The following is a 19,028-nucleotide window of genomic DNA, read 5'->3' on the forward strand; positions in this document are numbered from 1 at the left end:
GAATACAGGGGTAAAAATGTCCAGTATATTGCATGCAGCGTCTGAGGTGAAATGGAATAAGAGCGCAGCCGCCAGACGAGCCGTGTTTCTCGCGGCTGCTGCATACGGCTTAAAAACCCTGTACCCTATCATCTACAAACGGATCGGTAAACGCACAGAGCCCAAAAGCACCGCTAACGGAAACCGAGCGCAGAATGGACTAGTGCCGACGCATATATCCATATTAGAAAGCGTTTCCGGTCCAGATGACAATCACAGATCGCCTGGCGTGGACGCGCGCTTCTTTAGACAGATCCTCGATCTTCTCAGAGTCATTTTTCCGAAGCTCGCGACCCGAGAATTGGCCTTGCTTTGCTTGCACTCGGCGGCTCTGGTCTCGCGGACGTTCCTGTCAATCTACGTGGCCGGCTTGGATGGCAAGATTGTCAAGAGCATCGTGGAGAAGCGGCCGCGCAGCTTCATTTTCAAGCTGATGAAGTGGCTGCTCGTGGCCGTGCCTGCCACATTCGTAAACAGCGCGATCCGCTACCTGGAGGGTAAGCTCGCGCTGGCCCTGCGCACGCGCCTCGTGGAGCGCGCCTACGCGACCTACTTCGCCGGCCAGACGTACTACCGTGTGGCGAACATGGACGCGAGGCTGGCCAATCCCGACCACTCGCTCACGGAGGACGTTGCGATGTTTGCGCAGTCTGTCGCGCGCCTCTACTCCAACCTCACCAAGCCAGTGCTAGATGTGATCCTGACTTCATACACGCTCATCCAGACCGCGAGGTCGCGTGGCGCCGGGGCCACGGGGCCCACGCTGCTAGCCGGCCTCGTGGTGTTCATCACTGCTAAAGTGCTGCGCTGGTGTTCCCCGAAGTTCGGCCAGCTGGTTGCTGAGGAGGCGCGCAGGAAGGGGCACCTGCGCCACGCCCACTCGAGGATTATCGCTCAAGCAGAGGAGATTGCCTTCTACGGAGGGCATAAGGTGCGTGCTTGGCTATAGTGTTACATTTATGAGCAGTTGTAGTGTTTAGAATGCACTGTGCATGAAGTTTGGATCTCTCTCTTATCCAAAACATTGCAAAGATAAAGTGAGTGGCCTTACCAAGAAATTTATGCCTCAAGATTTCTCCAAAATCAGTCTATTTGACCTACTTTGAGAATCTTATTAGATCTTATACATTTATTCATCTTCAGTACCTGCTTTTTCCTGGTCAAGACAGCAGTAGATCTGCATGACACCCTGAATGGGACACCAGTCGACCACATGGCTTGACCTATACAAACATTCACACTTTCTATAATTTAGCATAACCTGTCCACCTAGTGAGATGTATTTGGAAGGGGAAAATTGGAGAACCCAGAGGAAAACCCATGCAGACATATACAGACAGTAACCTGAGCTCAGAATTAAGCCAGGAAAGCTGGAACTGTGAGTTAGTCATGCTAGTTTTTTATTTTTTTATGTTGTAGCTTTAAAAGTAACCCCATAATAGTAGTTTTATCACTACTAGAACAATTTTAAATGTTAATTTAGCTATTCAACTCTGCTTCAGTAATGCTGTAAATTTCTGCTCATTTTGGCACGTGCCGACCATTTTTTCCCATGGTGCAGGTAGAGATGCTGCAACTGCAGAAGTGCTACAAGGCTCTTGCTGAGCAGATGAATCTGATCTTGTCCAAGCGTCTGTGGTACATCATGATTGAACAGTTCCTCATGAAGTACGTTTGGAGTGGATGTGGACTTGTTATGGTGGCAGTGCCTATCATCACAGCCACCGGTTTTGCTGACAATGGTAAGCATCTTAATTTCACTTATTGTTGTTGTTTTAGTAGTGTTCAGGCTTTCTAAGGACATATACCATGAGACATTTTACTGTAAAGCCTGTGGCTTAGGAAGTGCCTTTACTGGCATGATTAATGAAAGGAATCCATTCATGAAGTACACAGAAGGGTTATGCAGTATGATGAAATGCATTGTTGCTGTGCCTGTAAACAGACACATAGAATCCTGGCTTTTATGTATTTCCTTCCCATTCTCTTCCCAGACATAATCAAACGAGTGTCCTCTGGTGCAGTTGAAACACGAACATATGACTACTCCTGAATTATAACGATTTCAGAATAACAGCAGTATTGTAATGTCAAAGTGTGTGCTATTGTAAAAGTTGGTTAATGTTTGAAACTTGACATGGCATCATTCCTTATAGAACTTGCAGATGGCCAAACGCAAGTGTTAGTGAGTGAGAGGACAGAAGCCTTCACGACTGCACGCAATCTTCTAGCTTCAGGGGCAGACGCTATTGAGAGGATCATGTCCTCCTACAAAGAGGTAAGATGAGAACGCATTCCTGTTTTTTTTTCCTCACAGACACCGATGTTGATACTGAAATTAGTAACCTACTTAGTATTATTTAATCATGGAAACCACAGAACAATTATTTTAGTTATATTTATGTTTCTTTGGTTTAAATAGTGGGCAAGAAAACTGTGTGCACATGCATGTTTATGGAGCTTTTTGACTAAATATAGTGCATTAGCTAGCAAGTAGGGTTCCTATAGAGCATGTTTTGTTTCACATTCTGAAAAGTGTTTTTGTACAGCTCAAGAATATAAATATTTTATTGTTACTGCGTCTGACTTTTGTATAAGTACGAAGTGAGCACTGTATCAGACAAATACCAATATTAGTAGCAATGCATCCCTAAATATAATCAAATAATATAATATACAGCAACAATTTTTGAATGAAAATTATTTTGATACATACTCAAACATTTATAGCTGTGTTTCAGTACAAAATGTTTTGATGCAGTCCAGCACAATTGAGTATAGTGAAAATCTCAGTCAGATGTAACGGGAAAAAGTGTTAGAACAAATTAGAAGCAGTGGCTGTTTTAGTGGGACTGAGAGGCACAGAGTCCATGACAACTGCAGGCACAATTTCACTGGGACTGGCACAACAGTTACAGTTATCTCATTCTTTGGGACATAGATGCCTTTCATGAGACTGATAGGTATAGTGTACACACCTTCCTTACAGGTGCCCACAGAGGCCATATCGATTTACTTTGACTGACAGGTCAAAGGCCATGCTTCCTCTCAGGGACTGGCAGGTTCAGAAGCCATATCTTCCTCACAGGGACTGGCAGGAAAAGAGCCCACTCCTCCTTTTCTGGACTGAAGGGCATATAAAATCATGCAAAGGAAAATAATATAATTCACAAAATGCTCATACTTAACAAAATGCTCTGTTCCAAACACACCCTGTTATTGGGTGGCATCCAGAAGGTGGATTCCCTTTTGAGTCTGTTCTCTGAAAGCTTCTTCCTAATGTTGTCTCTGGGAAATTAAATCTACATCCTGATCCACCTAAAACTGCTTTATGACATTGTGTACTTAAAAGTTGTTAAATTGGTAAAACTATACAAATGAAAATAAATTGTACTGAATTTCACTCATGGGTGCCTCCCTGTACCAGTTTTAGAAAGTAAATTGGGTTCAGCGAGGGTATAGCTTACTGTGTACTAATAAGAGGCATCAGAGTGAGAGAGAGAGAGAGAGAGAGAGAGAGAGAGATGTTAAAGAGCTCTGAGACTTTTAGAGCCATCTGAGGTCTGCTGTATCCTTTGAGATATAGACAGATACTGTATATAAAAAGAGTAAATGGAAGATGCCCTGCCCTGTTGCACTTCACTGTAGCTTGGGCTGTAGTTAAGGACACGACTGTATAAGCGAACACAATTTTTGCACAAATTTGAACTCTTCTCTTTGGCTAGTCTACATATTTTGCAGTAGATCTCTTTTTGAAACATAATTCAGCTGCAGATAATAATTTCATGTAATTTTTATTTCAAATTATTAAATGCACATACCCCTAATTCTGCATTTTGGTTGTTTTTGCCCCAGAGCCGCAACCTGATTGGTTGGGTGATTAAAAAAGCACTTCACATCGCTTAGCTTTTGCTGGAATGTTGAAATGTTAAAATGATCTACTTTCAATAAAACAGAATCCAGATGGCAGTGCTATAGTGACTTGGCACAATATATCTGCTTTGTGGCCCTCCCTAGAGAAAATACATAAAAAAGGTTTGGAAGTAAAGGTATAAAATTATCAGCAAAATGTTGTGAATAACAGGAAAACATGACTGATCCCACTTTTGAGGTTCTGAGAGGAATCTGTTCAGCCATAGGGGCAGTATCTTCTTGTACCAGAAGCTGTTGAAGGATGGTGTCTTCATCAATCTGAGAAAAGGCTTCAAACTTATTTGTAAAGAATGTTTATGGGGTAAGAAACTCAAGAACATATGAGTCAGTGAAACCTGCTGGCAGGTCAGGAAACTTAAGCACCAGTAAGTCTGGGAATTTGTATACCAGTTGGTCTGGGGCAACCACCATACCTTGATGTAAAACCCAGCTTGAGATGAAAACAATACCCACATAGACTGCAATGTAAGCGTGCCTCAAAACTGGGTGTAAAGCCACCCACCATAGACCGGTGGCATGACATCCCTGGCGTAGGCATGTGTAGTGTTCACAGAGATGGCTCATGGGTCACTGGGTCAGTAGGGGCACTGCATCCAGTCATTATCATGTTGTTAGCCAAACTGACTAATTGTGTGGGACACAATAGCTGGTTTCATACGTCCTACAGTAATTCTGACTCCACTACCCAATACAGTCACAGTTTCAGGGATTTGCTTGATAAAGGCAGCACATTCTTTGACTGACTCATTACCTGGGTTTCCATTTTCTGGTAAGCCATCAGAGATAATAAGATACACTTTACCCTCTCTCATTCATCTTCAGTAACTGTTCTGTCTTGTTCAGGGTTATGGTGGATCCAGAGACAATCCCGGCAAAAACACACCTTGGACCTCTGTAGTAATACTAGGATTTATTTGGCTAGCACAAGGACGTTTCATGGTGCTTGTGGGCAAAAAAGCAGCTTTTGGAGCAGTGAGAGATGCCAGTTAATCATTCTAGCAAAACAGTGACATACCCTACAGAGTCTTACAGTTTATACAGGGAAAATACTAGACAACAGTGGAAACCAAAAGTTTATACTGAAGGCACAAAATGCTTAGTAATATTTCATGATGAAGATCAACATGAAGGGGAAACAAAGAACCAGTGTACAGTTTGGCAATACCAAAACAGAAAGTAAACTGAAAACAGAATGGAATACAACAGAAGCTGTGTTGCAATGGGAGGATACCAAGATATATTGCCAAAAGTATTCGCTCATCCATCCAAATAATCAGAATCAGGTGTTCCAATCACTTTCATGGCCACAGGTGTATAAAATCAAGCACCTAGGCATGCAGACTGTTTTTACAAACATTTGTGAAAGAATGGGTCGCTCTCAGGAGCTCAGTGAATTCCAGCGTGGAACTGTGATAGGATGCCACCTGTGCAACAAATCCAGTCGTGAAATTTCCTCGCTCCTAAATATTCCACAGTCAACTGTCAGCTGTATTATAAGAACGTGGAAGTGTTTGGGAACGACAGCAACTCAGCCACGAAGTGGTAGGCCACGTAAACTGACGGAGCGGGGTCAGCGGATGCTGAGGTGCATAGTGCGAAGAGGTCGCCAATTTTCTGCAGAGTCAATCACTACAGACCTCCAAACTTCATGTAGCCTTCAGATTTAGCTCAAGAACAGTGCGCAGAGAGCTTCATGGAATGGGTTTCCATGGCCGAGCCGCTGCATCCAAGCCGTACATCACCAAGTGCAATGCAAAGCGTCGGATGCAGTGGTGTAAAGCACGCCGCCACTGGACTCTAGAGCAGTGGAGACACGTTCTCTGGAGTGACGAATCGTGCTTCTCCATCTGGCAATCTGATGGACGAGTCTGGGTTTGGCGGTTGCCAGGAGAACGGTACTTGTCTGACTTCATTGTGCCAAGTGTAAAGTTTGGTGGAGGGGGGATTATGGTGTGGGGTTGTTTTTCAGGAGCTGGGCTTGGCCCCTTAGTTCCAGTGAAAGGAACTCTGAATGCTTCAGCATACCAAGACATTTTGGACAATTCCATGCTCCCAACTTTGTGGGAACAGTTTGGAACTGGCCAAATGTCACTTAAGTTCATATGCGAGTCAAGACAGGTGAGCGAATACTTTTGGCAATATAGTGTATGTAACAAGCACGATTACAGTCCAGTTAGAAAGTGAGACTACATCTGTATGTAACCTAACATGCTAATGGAATATATACAAATAATTCAGAGTAGGTCAACTGGTGGTCCAGTGGCAGGATCCTGTGCTCTCAGGATCCTGCCATGGCCTGGGTTTGATTGCCGGGCAGGGTACCAACCCAGCCACTTAGGGGTTAACTTTCAATGCCAGTCCCAAGCCTGGATAAATTAGGAGGGTTGCATCCAGCGTAAAACCTGTGCTAAATCAATTATGCGGAGCGGGTGATCTACTGTGCCGACCCCGACACAAGGAGCAGCTGAAAGAACAAGATACAAGAATAATTCAGTACTGTTCTCAACCTGTTCTGAATGTGCACATCTGTTTACCTTTACTAACACATTCTACTTTTAGAACGCAATTTCGTTCCCAAGGAAACATGCTATGATGGCAGCAATACTGATCATAGCATTGAACCTCTCATTCTTTCTCACATCATTAGCATTTAAGGATGTGACATTTTACTAGATCACACTTCCTTCTGTTCCTGTATTCCTTTAGTATCTGGATATCTCACTAATAGTTGGCTTTAGCCTGATATTTTGGCTGTAGAATACCGCTGGGATACATACTGCTGGGAAATCTACTGTATTATCGGTTGATTAGCAGCACTCAGTCCTAAATCACAAATGTTCAAGCTCAAATATTCTGCTGTCGTAAAGAATTTTATAGAGAGGCTTCCTGACCTAACCATTTTCAATGAAAACATTTCCCTAATCTCATGGGTAGTGCTCATCTCTATGGCAGCAGCATCCATGTTTGTTGACACTTGTTGTTGTCCCTGAAGAAGGCAAAGCACTCCTTCTGCATGAGACTGAAGAAGCCAATATATCTATGCTTCTCTAAGCATAATTCTTGCTAAATATTCAGAGGAAATCAGAATGATCTGCACTGACTCATTTATTTTATGGCCTTTAACATATGCAGCATTTATTCAGCATTTAAGCAAACCCTGGTGCATTTTTCCCTTGGCAGTTATTGAGTATAGGCCAAAATAAATGGTTAGAAAACAACTAAGAGACGCAGTGGTCCAGTTCCAAGTAAACAACAGCATAGTTCAGTTGCAGTGGAAAAATGATTTGACCCTAAATTGACCCAATTGCAGGTAGTGAACTAAATGTGCTGTGTATTTTGGGTTGCAGAAAATGTTCCCTGTAGACGCAAGCTGCTAAACTGAGCACAGACTGAGCAATAGTGAAAAATCTATTCAGCTTATTTAAGTCAGTTTCATTTTTCATTTTTTTTCATTGTCAAGTTTCATTTTTATATTTGTATAATTTATTTTTTATTTAGTATTTATTTACCACCAGTCGAGTGTTATGTCTGTGGTGATTTTTGAGACTGTTTATTTATTTTATTTTTTTACATTAATTGATTGATCTTTTACTTGTTTAATAATGTGCAGTGTGTAATCAAACCAAACCTAATAGTTAATAAAAGAGCTAATTAAAAAAAGCTAATTAAGCTAAGGTATATTTTTTTGTTCCCTTTGTAATATTAAATAATGATCGGTAGAAATCCCCTTTTTGCATTTAGTATTTGTATATCGGCTCAGGAATTAATAAATTGCAGTTCTTGGAAACTGAACTAAGGCAGGGATAAGTACAGCGTCGGATTGATCTATCCCAACTGACTACTGTATACTCTTCCTCTTCCTTAATTCCTTTGGTCTGCAGGTCACTGAGCTGGCTGGATACACAGCCCGAGTTCACAACATGTTCCTGGTGTTTGAGGAGGTGCAGAGGGGTGTGTATAAGCGTCCACTGGTCTCTGCGACAACAACAGCTGGAGAAAATGGTGGTGGGAAGCCTGAGCTTCACATTGATGGTCCACTAGAGATCAAAGGTACATCATTAACCCAAAGGAATGAATAATGAAAATAGAGCCAGAAGCATGGTAGACTAAAAAAAGGGGAAAAAAGACCTATCCTAAATATTATAAAGCTTGACTTTATAATATTCTGCATTTTCTAGTGCAGAAGGCAACATGATTCAGAATCGAGTAGCAGGTGTAGCATCATAGATAGAAATATTTGAGCTAATTGGATCATGTTGTTTAGATATACAGTATGTCATGAAAGGTTTAGTTGAACAGCAAACACAAACAGAGAGCCTGTTTCTGCTTGATGGACTTGCAGCATGTGTCATATTAGCAGGCTGAAACAACAGAGCAATAACCGAACCAAACAAAAACTGATTGCTCAGAGGCAATTAGTGAATTAGCTCTAATTAGATGAATTTCTAATCTGCAGACTGAATGATTTTAATGCCTGCATTTTCCATTTTGCTACGCTGAACATGTCACAAATATTTGGAGCGTTCTCATGGTTTCTGAATCATTAGACATTTTAACTAACTGCAGATCCGTGTATAGTTTATTAAAAACCATCGCTTGCCATCTGTAGCTACTTAGACAGTGGCAGGCTGAAGACAAAGGTAGTGAAAATGTGCTCTGTAAATATTAAATTGCTTTGGGAAGACAGAGGTGAGAGGGAGTGAAATGGAGGTGAGGTGTGCTGTCTTCAGAGGTTTCTTTGTGGAGGTGGCTTATGAGCAGGGCCCAGGGGGCTTCACTGTCTGCCGAGTACTCTGGAACAGAGACGGAAACATGTGTCAGTGGTTGTCTCCAGAGAAACTTGCTCACCTGTATGTGTGTGCTGTGAACTTTTATACTCTCCCTGCTTCCGCTGGAGGGTGAGCAATTGCCGCCGCACTTACTGGCTGCCAGTTGTATGTGGACCGCCTTGCAGCCATGTGCTCCTTTGCTCTCTACAGCCCGAGGGGTGCGGAAGTGGCGCTGTCATTTCAACACCCGTGCAGCAGTCGTGTGAAGAGCATGTTTTGGTTGTGTGGGTGGTGGTGTGTACTCTGTCGTCACACATGATGTACATTCAGTTAATTAACGTTAATTAAATCCTGTTTCATGCAGTGCTTCTTGATTTATGTCTACTTTTTAGGCATTTAGGGGATTGTGTCTGTAAAAGCATTCAGCTGTGACAAAAAGTTAACAGTTAAAGTAAAGAACATTAGCTCAAATGCAGTTTAGATGAGTATCCAGGGACAGCAACTGGATCGGTTGATGTGGTGCAATTCACTTCATAGCTTGGCACGTTGTCTTTTTTTTTATTGCAGCTATTTTAGCATGTTGTCCTAACAACAAAGGATTCTCAAAAATATTATATTTTACTGTTGCTTAGTTGAAAAAAAAATTAAACCTTATGATTTTGCTTTTTCCATTTTAGGAAAAGTGATCGATGTGGATAAGGGTATAGTGTGTGAGAGTGTTCCCATCATCACTCCAAATGGGGATGTGGTTGTGTCCAGCCTGAACTTTAAGGTAAGAAAAAGGGCACATCCCTTGTTTTGTACAGCACATGATTTTATAGATGATGTTTAACTTTAAAGTCAATAGTGTGTCACATACTTGAGATAGTAACCACTAAAGAAGATAGATGTAGGACTGCACCAATGAAAGCAACCTGGTAGAAAAATTAATAACAAATAAAAACATTTACTTCAATCAGTTCGTTAGAGTCTGCCTTGGTGGTCCGGGAGATAACCCTGCCACTGAGGAGTTAAATTGGGAAGCCCGGATAATCAGGCATAAAACCTGTGTAAAATCAAATATGTGGATACGCTGTGGTGACCCCGAACAGGAAGCAGCTGAATAAAGCGGTTTGTTAAAAACAAAGGATGTGTTTAGTATATTCCAGAGGTGAAAGGTTAAAAGACAAGATAATTATGAAAATAAAATTAGAATAATATGTGTGTGTTTGTGTGTTGTATGCCGTATAGGTAGAGGAAGGCATGCACCTGCTTATCACAGGACCTAATGGCTGTGGGAAAAGCTCTCTCTTCCGCATCCTTAGTGGCCTCTGGCCTGTGTACAGTGGCATGTTGTACAAACCTGCTCCACAACACATGTTCTATATCCCACAGAGGTGAGCTCATACACACACACACACACACACACATGCATGCAATGCACTACTCATACCTGGAGAAATACAGTACTCATTGTCATTGTCATTCAGACACGTTGTCCATGTACTTGTGCAAACACAAAACACACATGTCCATTCACACAGCCATTCACACCTATTGACTACAACACACAAACACACACACACACACACACACTGTGACAGATACTCCACCACAGCAGTGGCGTAGTCCATGCAGTGTAACAAGAGCAAGACAGTAACTGAAGCTGGAAGATGCTGCTGAGAACAGGAAACTTGAGCTCTCACTAGTGAAATATTTATCAGGCTCACACATTTCACTCTGGAGTACAGTGAATATTCAGTATGAAACAGGAAGTAAAGGAAAATGCTTTATTATTATTTTTAATTTATTATTCTAATGTTCTAATATTCTACTCCTTCTTCATATTCTTCATCTTATTAATATTATTAGTAGTAGTAGTACTATTACTACATTTTATTATAAGTCAAATTATAATTTAAATTATAATTATTTTAAATTAATAATTTATCAACACCATGTTTCTTTAAGAAGGGGGCTTTCTACATTATAAATAAATATATTATGAATAAATAAATATTTTATTTAGTTAGTAATTATATTGTCATGCACAAAATAAAAATGAGGATTGTTTTAATTGTTCAGTTTTATTTTTTAATTTGTCAGCGCTGACAGTACCACATTTGCTAATTCAGACGGCCCTCAGCTCATTAAGGCACAGACTTGTAACTCTTTGTAGCAGCTGTCAGACTGTCTTACAGTGTGAATCCTCTTTCAGGCCTTACATGTCTAATGGGACACTGCGTGATCAGGTGACATACCCCGACTCTGTAGAGGACATGCATGACAAGGGCTATAGAGACAAAGACCTGGAAGACATTCTGGATATCGTCAACCTCAAACACATCGTCACCCGAGAAGGAGGTATGCTCATCGCGCCACTCCTGAATAACTTTTACTCAGCTCCATTTGAAAAGCCCTTCTGATCCACAAAAGGCTTTTTGTGATGACACCCAAGCTTAATAAGGTTGTTCAGGGTCGATAAATAAGATGTGGATATGTCTGTGTCTGTGTGTGTCTGTGTGTGTGAGAGAGAGAGAGAGAGAGAGAGAGAGAGCGAATGCTTTCTATATAGAGGTAATTCAAAAATAGCAGTTGACTTTTGGTGATCATTTTTAATCATAACTTAAATGAGGAGAATTTCTGAATTTCCTATTTCTGCTGTTTTCTTCCGGATTATTTGAGCTGGAATTATACAGTCAGCTGCAGAATTATTGGTACACTTGGTGAAGATGAGTAAACAAGGCTTTGTAGATAATTAACATTAACAAAATGTACTTTATTGCTCTAATAAAGCAAACATCAGCCACCAAATACTATATACGTTTACCAGCTAATATACATCCATAGTCTCAGAATATCTTCGCAAAACTACAAGAACATGTATTTCGGAAAAACGTGCTATATAAAGACATTGTATGTAAATAAGATTATGTGGCTTCTGTTTCTATTTGGAGGTTGGGAAGCAGAGGTGGACTGGAAAGATGTGCTCTCAGGAGGAGAGAAGCAGCGGATGGGCATGGCTCGGATGTTCTACCACAAGTAAGATAAATGTTGTACATTACAGGGGCAAGATCATCACTGTATGCCTTAAATTTGTCTTAACATCTAAAACTCTGTCTTTAGGCCCAAATATGCCCTGCTGGATGAGTGCACAAGTGCTGTTAGTATTGACGTGGAGGGTAAAATATTCCAGGCTGCAAAGGATGCTGGGATCTCCTTGCTTTCTATTACCCATAGGCCCTCTCTATGGTAAGTTATAGGCATGTCACATTTGTAAAGATTCTTCCCTTGCAGATTTTTTAATGAATATCTACAACACAGAATAGTGTAAAGGCATTACTAAAAAAATCAGTTTAATCATTCAGGTGTTGCTAAAAGGCCTGATTCTGCCTTTAAAGTGTTCCTATTGTGAGAAAATGTGAAACCATAAGCGACACTCACTCACATTCTGTTATAGGGCCACAATTAACAATTCGTTATTTTTATTTTTTTTGCTTCTATGATTAGTTTGTAGCATTACACACTATTACTAACATTTATCAGTCACAACATAAGAATTTATCAATCATCCATAACATAAAATCCATTGACAGGTGAAGTGAAATACATTGATTATATTGTTACAATGGCACAAGTAGTGTGATATATTAGGCAGCAAGTTAATGTGTTGAAAGCAGGAAAAATAGGCAAGTGTAAGAATCTGAGTGACTTTGACAAGATCCAGAATGTAATGGCTAGACAACTGGCTCATCTTCAAAACAGCAAGTCTTGTGGGTCTTGTGCGGTATGCAGTTGTTAGTACCTACCAAAAGTGGTCCAAGGAAGGACAACCAGTGAACCAGTGACAGGATCATGGGCATCCAAAGCTCACTGCTGCTTGCATCTGGTCCAATTCCACAGGTACTGTCACACAAAATGCTGAATAAACTATTGCTGGCTATGATAGAACGGTGTCTGAACACACACAGTATGCTGCATTGTAAGAAACGTTTATACAGTACAGCATAAGGAGGACTGACACAATATGAAGCAGTTGGTTTAATTAGATAGGGGCTGATTGTTGTATGTGCTTATGCCAATTACTGTTTTAACATCAGACATCCAATCTAACATAAGGTAGTGTATTCTATATACTGTACATTTTTGTGTATATTGTTTTGCACGTTTTAACAATATGTCAGTGTGACTGATGGTCTCAGTCACTGGAAGAGGATCTTACGTGTATTTTCCAATCATCACATTAAAAGTAAAGGCCAGTATCCACTTGATATCTCACTAACTGAAACTCTGAGATGCTAAATTTTACCTGCCATGTTTACTTGAAGTTAATCATATTCAGAGTGTGGAATGGACTTGAAATTCACATGACTCTTAAATGCCTACAAATCATGGACTCTTTTTGGAATCAACTCCCAGAACCTTGAAGTCTAAACCAAAAGCAGGATGGTGACTTGGTGACTTGATAACACTTATCATCACCACATGTTTTAACATTATTATTTTACACAAATAAGCTAATTGATTCACTTAGACTTGCAGCTTGTGGCATGAAGTGAGGTTGAATGTCTCGCAGAGAGCTTCATAAAATAGACAAACAATTTGAAGTTATTTTTATTACCTGAAATTTGTCAATAAGTTGTTGCAGTGCTTCTGTGATCTATTATTATTTAAGCCATTCATGCATAGATGTCTGGCTGATTTAATTACTAACTCTTGACCCATGCTGGCTCACACTGTTACATTTCATCCTTGACACGTTGTACAGGAAGTACCACACACACCTGCTGCAGTTTGACGGTGAGGGAGGTTGGCGGTTCGAGCAGTTGGATACAGCAACTCGGCTCTCTCTCACTGAGGAGAAGCAGCGTCTGGAGGCTCAGCTCGCCGGCATTCCCAAAATGCAACAGAGACTGAATGAACTGTGTAAGATCCTGGGTGAGGACTCTGTGCTGAAGACAAATGAGGCCAGTGATGGGGAATGAGAGACAGGGAGCTAGAGTTACAGCACATGCACACTGCACGCCAGACATCAGCAACTCCCACCAAATCCAGACTGGTCAGCGCTTTGAGACTGAAATGCAACTTTATCCATTACTGTGTGAGTTAGGTTCTTGCCACTCACTATCCTTTGCATATTTATTCACTACTCCAAATTGACAATGAATGGGAGAAAAATTCCAGTGTGCACGTATCCTTACACCATCCTTAAACTACCTGCAGTTTCTGCAGCGTTAATCAGTGATTTTTAAAGTTTAAAAACAAATGCCAATTTACTGTCTTCTTTTCCCGTATGGAAAATCTCTCATGTCTTAGCTATGTTTGATCTCAGAGTTCAGAGATCATTTTAGTTAAGCTGTTTGTAGATATATTTTAGCAGTATAATTTGCTGCTTCAGACAATGGGGTTGATTGTAACATATATGTGACTTTTATGTTTTTTTTATTGTTGTACATGTCATAATGACAGCTATCTGCTTCTTTCAGGAAATATCTGTACCTGCTATGATGCGGCTTATCGTTTTGTTCTTTTTAGTGACTTAACTGTGACTTAACCCTTAACAGATCATTTCTCACCCTAAAATATGAAGTTGATATTTCTTTAGTAACAGTTATTTTAGTGACTAATTGGTGCTATAATTTATGATCTGCTTTTGTCAGTGACTTGTTTGATTAGTAAGCATCGGTTTTAGTTTCAGCATTTGGACTTTGAGCTTTTCTGGGTTCTGGTATGACAAAAGAGACCTTGTTTCATCTAATATTCATACATTCATCTTCAGTAACCACTTTATCCTAGTCAGAGCTGTGATGGATCTCGTGTGGATGCAGCGGAAACATACCGTAGGACGCTAGTCCATTGCAGGGCACCATGCACACACACACACACACACATATTCACACCTAAAAGGAAATTTATTATCCACCTACAAGCATGTTTTTTGAATACATACAAAATCACCCTAGCTCACCTAGACACATACAAAATCACCCTAGCTCAGGATCAAATGGGCAACCCTGGACCTGTGAGGCAGCAACACTACCTGCTGCTCCACTATGCTGAACAATCATCAAATAGATATAGATAATACACAATACATAAATTATCTACTAGGCCGTTATGATCTTTTCATTGTGCTGTTTTTTTGGAATCTGGACTCCAGCATGGCAGAGATGAAGAGCTGTTTCATGGCTAGCTCTGGCGATGACACCCTAGAACAAATACAATTCACACAGGTTAATGGTGTGACTTACAGTTTGGTTAAATCCAGAAGCATTTTGGCAATAACCCAGAGGACCAGATGGTTCTTTTACTTTTATGTTTTACTGACAACAAGCCTAATTATGATTTGACATATACACTGGTTTACAATGTTGCAGTACCTGCTTGAAGACACAAAAAAGTGTCTTGTATTCTGTACAGTCTGATAAGTAATAGACTGCAGGCTGATAATGGATGTTTTGTGACCTTAGTACAGACATTTTAAGCTTCTGTCTCCCATTCATTTTTTGCCCAGACAGAGCCTTATAATATTAAGGTCACTTTTTTTTTTTTTAATGTTATCATGACTCAGTCAAACATGTCTGTCTCTTGATGGACTGATATACTGTGAATTTTGTCTGTGCTGATTTGATGATTTCTTGTCAGTGACTTATGAGCAAATGCATTTTAATACATTGCTCTCCAGCTTGTCATTATGTGGTTTGACTTTGATAGGCTTGATAATATTCTGTACAAATGTTTTATGCTTTGCATTGGAAACTCACAAGTTTAGAAAGTCTAGGAGCTCATTTCTTTGTTGACTAATTGTTTCCGGCATTTGAAACATGCCGGATGCCAGTTGCATTCACATTAGATATCATCTTTATTTCTCCTTTCAGTATCTGTGTTAAGGCCTGTGTCATTCTCTAGTAGAAATATAATATTTACATAACATTGATTTCAAATGTGTAATTCTGGAACTGTAAATAGACAGGGTTTTATATGTTTGAATCTTATGTGATCTCATATATTTTGACTGACTTATATTTTGCCAACACAGGAGTATCAGAGATGTTTTTTGATGTTATGAATTCACAATTTACTATAATGATTGGTGCCTGGATACAGTCAGCATGTTTTTGCAAAATCTTTTTCGATTTTCGAATCTTTTTGATTTTTTTTTATTATTCCTGCACAAATTCAAATATATCCTCTTAGGGAATATAACTTGGAATGGACAAGCTGTCATTTTGCATGTCATAATACATCCAAATTTTGTCTAACATAGAGGAATATGTAAGATTTGAAAATTGCCTGTTAAGTATCTAAGAACTGAAATGTTGAGTACCTAAGTAAATAAGTAATTCAGCATTAATGTGTGTACAGGTTGTCTTATTTCAGTGTTATTAAAAGCCTGTACTTCATATTAAAAGTAGCTGTGGCTTTAGTGTAATTATTTGTCAACCAGTAATGCACTTATAATATTATTTAGGTTTGGGAGTTTCTCCCATTGTGGCCCATAATGAATGTACTTATTAAGTGCTTCATAAGATAAAAATGCGACCTGAGCAGGAAAAAAATAGTAAGATGTGTAGTGCAGAGGGACTATAAGAGCAGAAGAAAACAGAACTCCACAGTGCCTATGCTTTATTCAGGTGTAGACACAGGTGTCTGATCACAGTCTTAGTCTCAGACTGAGAAAGAAGTCTGATCTCATCCTTTCACATGCATAAAAGCTTCTTTCTTAAGCTTATTGGTGTGGTTGCAAACTGATAGTTGGAAATAAGTAAATAAGTAACTAAATTATGTTCAAAAACTCGTAGGTTCTAGACAATACTGTGCTGTATTTGAAAGCCTATTTACATTCTTCTGTAGGCAATGGCAATACATAATTATTCAATCACTTATTTTCAATAACTTTAACTGGAAGTAAATGCTTCCTTAGAAACATCTTTTCAGCATCCCAGCTGTTTGTTTATTTGGACGAATAGTGAGGTATCCGTTTTACTTTCAGCTGTGTGCACAATGCACTTGTTAGGCAGACAGTTATCATGAAAAATTTAAATACATCATCTTATTGAAACACTAGTGGGGTCAGGCACTGATGCTGGATGAAGAGGTCTGGGGTGCAGTCGGTATTCCAGTTCATCCCAAAGGTGTCCAGTGGGGTTGTGGTGCAGGACATTCGAATTCTTCCAAACCAAATTTGGCAAAGCATGTCTTGATTTGTGCACAGGGACACTGCCACGGGGATATTACTGCTTTATTTCTTTAAAGTGCTTTGACATTTAAATTGAACATTTTCAGACCTGTCCAGGGTGTACCCCTGCCTTTTGCCCAATGTATGCTGGGATAGGCTCCAGCAGATCCCTGTGACCCTAATTACGAATAAAGTGGGTATAGAAAATGGATGGAGGGATGAATATTATCATGTCGGAACAGGTTTGGGGTTCTTAGTTCCAGTAAAGGGAAACTGTCCTCATAAATTTGTGTGATTCCAACTTTTGTGGCATTACATGTGTGCACATACTTTTGGCCATATAGGGTATGTAAGCTATGTAACACTTGGTTTATTAGGTCTATTTATTTACAGATTTTTTCACATAAACTAATATTCCAATAGTGACAAATTAATAAAGAGAAAGAGACTTAAAGCTCCAATGTTCTCAAATGTCGCTTGTGCATGCCTTGTTGTGTCCTATTTCTCATCTGGCGCTCACGGAAAATCCGGGCACGCAGATCTCGCGGGCACGCGCAGGCCAGGCCTTTTAGTCGGCACGAGAAGTCTCGTGCTGATCTGTGCAGTACTACATGATGGTCACCAAGCGGCGGTATTGTTCTGCCAAAGCTTAGCAGTGGGATTTTATTATTATTATTATTATTATTATTATTATTATTATTATTATTATTATTATTATTATTATTATTTTCCTCCCAATTACCTTTTCATAAAGCATCGAAAATTTTAAGGGGATTTGTTTAGTGACAAAGCACAAGCTGCATTTGTTATGTATGTTATGGCATGTCTGTATGTAAGAACAAAGGCTATTCCTCCAATATAAATGAAAATATGAATGGTAAATCAGGAGAATGTCCCTAAAGATTCATTAGAAATGATCCTAATTTAGTATTGTACCCAACACCCTCAGATATGCTTATACAACAGGACTACAATTAAAAAATGACACAAAAGAGCGGCTGAATCTCAAATGTCTCAATGATCCCTATATAAGTGACCAATACTTATAAGTGCACATTATGTCTGACTGTGTAATTTGTCGTTGTCCATTCAATCGGCTGTATATGTATATTTTATAACATATACCGTGCAGACCGGAAGGTGTGGCTTAATGACGTTTAACTATCATGCAGACACGCCCACTGGGCCAAATGACTCCGCTCGAGCGCAGAGCGAGTCTCAGCTGGCGCTGCCTTGAGACGCGGCATAGGGAACGTATTAAAAGATAAAGCTGGAGTATAATAAACTCTGAAACCACAGGAGTACAGAACATGAATGATTATTTATTTGTAACAGAAATATAAAGCGATCCGACTCATGAAAAGGAGGAGGAGCATGGCAGAATAAGAGGAGCGACGCCGCCGCTGTAGCTACCTGCTTAAGCCGATCAGGGGAAGGACACGCGAGCTGAATATATGTGCGCTGATTCTCCTGTTTTTGGATCATGACGACCGGACAGGATGAAAGTTCTGTACGAGTGGCTTTAAGGTAGGCCTATAGTCCCTAAATGTCCCCTCTCTGTCCCACTGATGCTCTTTTAGGCACCGCCTCTTCGCCATGTACCTGTTATTTGGCCACAAAGACTGGCATGGAGGTTTCGGCTCGGGCTGCCTCCTGAATCGCTTTCGTGCACTACATAGGGTGTAGACGATCATTATTGTGTTCTGCACTATGAGGTGCACTTCTCTAGCTCGTAGGGAGACATGTGGGATCCAGCCCAAGGCTTTATTTTTATGCGATTTATCCTGGGTGAGGGTGTGCCTTTAGTTACATATACTTTGAATATTTCTAATTTGCATTGTTTTCGTAGCATAATACATCCTGATCTACTTGGCTGAGAAAATATCCTGAAACATTGCATATTCCTTCATACAGCAATTTACAGTGCAGAAAGGATTCAAGCCTTTTATTGTTCATTTCCTTGCTTAAATGTCATTGTGCTGGTATTGAAACCCATAACCTTTCAATAACCTTAACCACTGAGCTCCTATGCACATGGGACTGAAAGAAGGATGAAGAAGATTTTAATCACATAAATTACAGCTTGCACTGTAATTACTGTTTTAGAGGCATTGTGGTTTTTGGTGTAT

General features: G+C 40.1%; 2 protein-coding genes across 4 annotated transcripts in view; both read left to right on the top strand.

The window, feature by feature from the left end:
* Nucleotides 1-16: 16 nt before the first annotated feature.
* On the top strand, nt 17-16,257 carry LOC131370203 (ATP-binding cassette sub-family D member 2). The gene is made up of 10 exons (XM_058417396.1): nt 17-970; nt 1,601-1,781; nt 2,196-2,317; nt 7,854-8,022; nt 9,419-9,513; nt 9,972-10,117; nt 10,939-11,084; nt 11,678-11,762; nt 11,847-11,972; nt 13,489-16,257. The coding sequence occupies exons 1-10, from the start codon at nt 17-19 to the stop codon at nt 13,703-13,705; spliced, it is 2,241 nt and encodes a 746-aa protein (XP_058273379.1). The 3' UTR covers nt 13,706-16,257.
* Nucleotides 16,258-18,067: 1,810 nt separating this feature from the next.
* LOC131370219 (kinesin-like protein KIF21A) overlaps nt 18,068-19,028 on the top strand; it is a 41,473-nt gene continuing 40,512 nt past the window's right edge. For all 3 annotated transcript variants that reach the window (XM_058417426.1, XM_058417427.1, XM_058417428.1), the window contains exon 1: nt 18,068-18,426. In XM_058417426.1, the coding sequence (XP_058273409.1) occupies nt 18,383-18,426 (44 nt within the window). In that variant the 5' untranslated portion in view covers nt 18,068-18,382. The remainder of the gene's footprint in view (nt 18,427-19,028) is intronic.

Source organism: Hemibagrus wyckioides, linkage group LG19 (assembly GCF_019097595.1).
Source record: "Hemibagrus wyckioides isolate EC202008001 linkage group LG19, SWU_Hwy_1.0, whole genome shotgun sequence".
Lineage (NCBI taxonomy): Eukaryota > Metazoa > Chordata > Actinopteri > Siluriformes > Bagridae > Hemibagrus > Hemibagrus wyckioides.